The sequence below is a fragment of the Perkinsus marinus genome (genome assembly GCF_000006405.1).
Source record: "Perkinsus marinus ATCC 50983 genomic scaffold scf_1104296935302, whole genome shotgun sequence".
Taxonomy (NCBI): domain Eukaryota; phylum Perkinsozoa; order Perkinsida; family Perkinsidae; genus Perkinsus; species Perkinsus marinus.
In genome coordinates, this window is record NW_003214508.1 from 702,599 (window position 1) to 704,534 (window position 1,936).

A 1,936-nucleotide genomic window follows, 5' to 3' on the forward strand; every position below is an offset into this window, starting at 1 on the left:
GGACGATGAAGATGGAGGAGAGGAACGATCAGGTGGGAGAATGGTATTCAATGATATCCTTTTTGGCTATTGTTGCTACACTGGTCCGTGTAATGACGGTAATATTCAGACACTTCAAGCTCGAAGCCCTTGCTCCTGCCGGGAGTCTATCGTGACCCGTCCAATATCGACGAGCCGCCCTATTCATTTTTCCGAGCCACTCTTGTTTGCAATCTCCTGAGTACCTGCGGGCCGTACTTCTATAAGTCTTCCAGGCTGAGGGAGAGACTTCAACGCTTCATGCTTTTCTTCAGAGTAAGAACGGATCATAGGAGCCGACGCCGTGAGAAATTCCTTGTTGATTTTAGAGGTATTTGTTGGCAAGGTCTGCCTCGGCTGGGATGGAGCTGCCAAGAAGGATTGAGAACATGTACTTGGATACACTTGATGCAATACACCCAACTTCATCGCACAAATCGCGCCGAGATAGAAGGCGTCGACGGAAGGTGAGGGAGGAGTGGTAACTGGAGTGAATGGGAGGGGATTAACGTCAGGGAAATGAGGAGGAAGAGGAGCCGTCGGTACTCAATGGGAAAGTGTCCTCTCTGACTGACGTGGATAAGGTGAGTACTCGCTAGAGGTGTCGGCCGGAGCATGTTGTTCATGCGTGCAGGAGCTCCATAAGCTGCTCGTTACGGAGGGTGAGGCTCTGCGGGAAGGAAAGCAAATTGATGATAGAGGCAATGACGATGAGGAGGGGGAAGAGGAGGAGGAAGAAGAAGGGGAGGACGACGATGTAACAGCTGATGGTTGGGGTTGGTGAATACACTGCCCTATGTAGGCATATGGATCGAGTTCACAGAGGGATGGTATGGCAAGTGATAGCTTTGAAGAGGAGGATGATGACGATGACGATGAGGATGAAAAACTGAGGGAGAAGGTGAGTCGGCCCTCTTCTCGATAAACACACTAATCGCCCCTCAGGAGCTGATGGATGAGGAGTTCGACAGGGGCTTCAAAGAACTCCTATCGGAATCAGTGGCATACGGTCGATCTCAACGCCAACAGCAGGTACTCAGCGAATCGTGGCGGCTCCCCTCATTCTTTCTCTTCTACTATAGGCCCCGCTGCGCAGTTTGCAGGACGACCGACTACGGCAGGCTCTGTCGACAGTACGGGTGGCTGAGCTGGTGAGGAACTCAAGAGCTTCTCATAGTGAGGAGTTGCCTTTTTGTATTCAGTCCAAAAAGAGTGGATCTCAATCGCCACCTAGCGAGGCATCGAGACCAGCAGGCATGATGAAGTTCGTAATGCGCACTAACAAGAAGGGTGTGTCGACTGCCGGAAGTGAGGGGTAGCAGCAGGTTGTTCTGTGTCGTCATGGCTCGTTGAATAGGTGGGGTCATTGGCCTAGCAGTACCGTTATCATCGAGATTGCTACGAGGCCAGGCTGAGTACGAAGAGCATCGACAGAAGAAGGAGCAGGAGCGGGCTACCATTAAGGAGCTCACCATCCAGCACATCGACGTGATGGAGCAGTCGGGCTCCCAAGAGGAATCGGTATTACTATACACTCGGACGATATGCGAGGTTCCTTTTCCCACAGTCCACTCCTCCTGCTGTTCATTACAATTTCGAGCGTCGTCGTCGGTCTCGAGGATCCACAAGGCCCCAACGCCCTGGTCGGCTAGACGATTTCATCGGGCAGGGCTACCTCCCGGAGCCAGACCGACAGGTGAGTTTGTGATGACCAGCATCAGCATCGGGGGTAGGTCGGCCTTCTTCTCAGCGTCCCGTTAGACCAACTGCACCACAGTCAAGTCCTGGGACGGGTGAGGAACTCGACGGGTGAATCGTAGGGAATCATGCGACTTCTCTCGGTAGGCGCGTTCCCAATGCATCCTGGGCTCCCAGCGCACTCTAGCTGAACAGCGCAACCGACCTGGCGCTGGTGGGA

The 1,936-nt window shown here is 53.3% G+C and overlaps 1 protein-coding gene across 1 annotated transcript in view; it reads left to right on the plus strand.

Moving 5' to 3' along the window:
• Pmar_PMAR003505 (hypothetical protein) overlaps positions 1-1,907 on the plus strand; it is a gene marked incomplete at both ends in the record, with an annotated part of 6,533 nt that extends 4,626 nt beyond the window's left edge. The window contains 12 exons of the mRNA XM_002784200.1: positions 120-294; positions 348-485; positions 534-602; positions 653-775; positions 821-919; positions 964-1,050; positions 1,101-1,169; positions 1,221-1,326; positions 1,376-1,539; positions 1,586-1,714; positions 1,769-1,811; positions 1,864-1,907. Coding sequence (XP_002784246.1) covers positions 120-294; positions 348-485; positions 534-602; positions 653-775; positions 821-919; positions 964-1,050; positions 1,101-1,169; positions 1,221-1,326; positions 1,376-1,539; positions 1,586-1,714; positions 1,769-1,811; positions 1,864-1,907 — 1,246 coding nt within the window. The remainder of the gene's footprint in view (positions 1-119; positions 295-347; positions 486-533; positions 603-652; positions 776-820; positions 920-963; positions 1,051-1,100; positions 1,170-1,220; positions 1,327-1,375; positions 1,540-1,585; positions 1,715-1,768; positions 1,812-1,863) is intronic.
• Between the last annotated feature and the right edge of the window lie 29 nt (positions 1,908-1,936).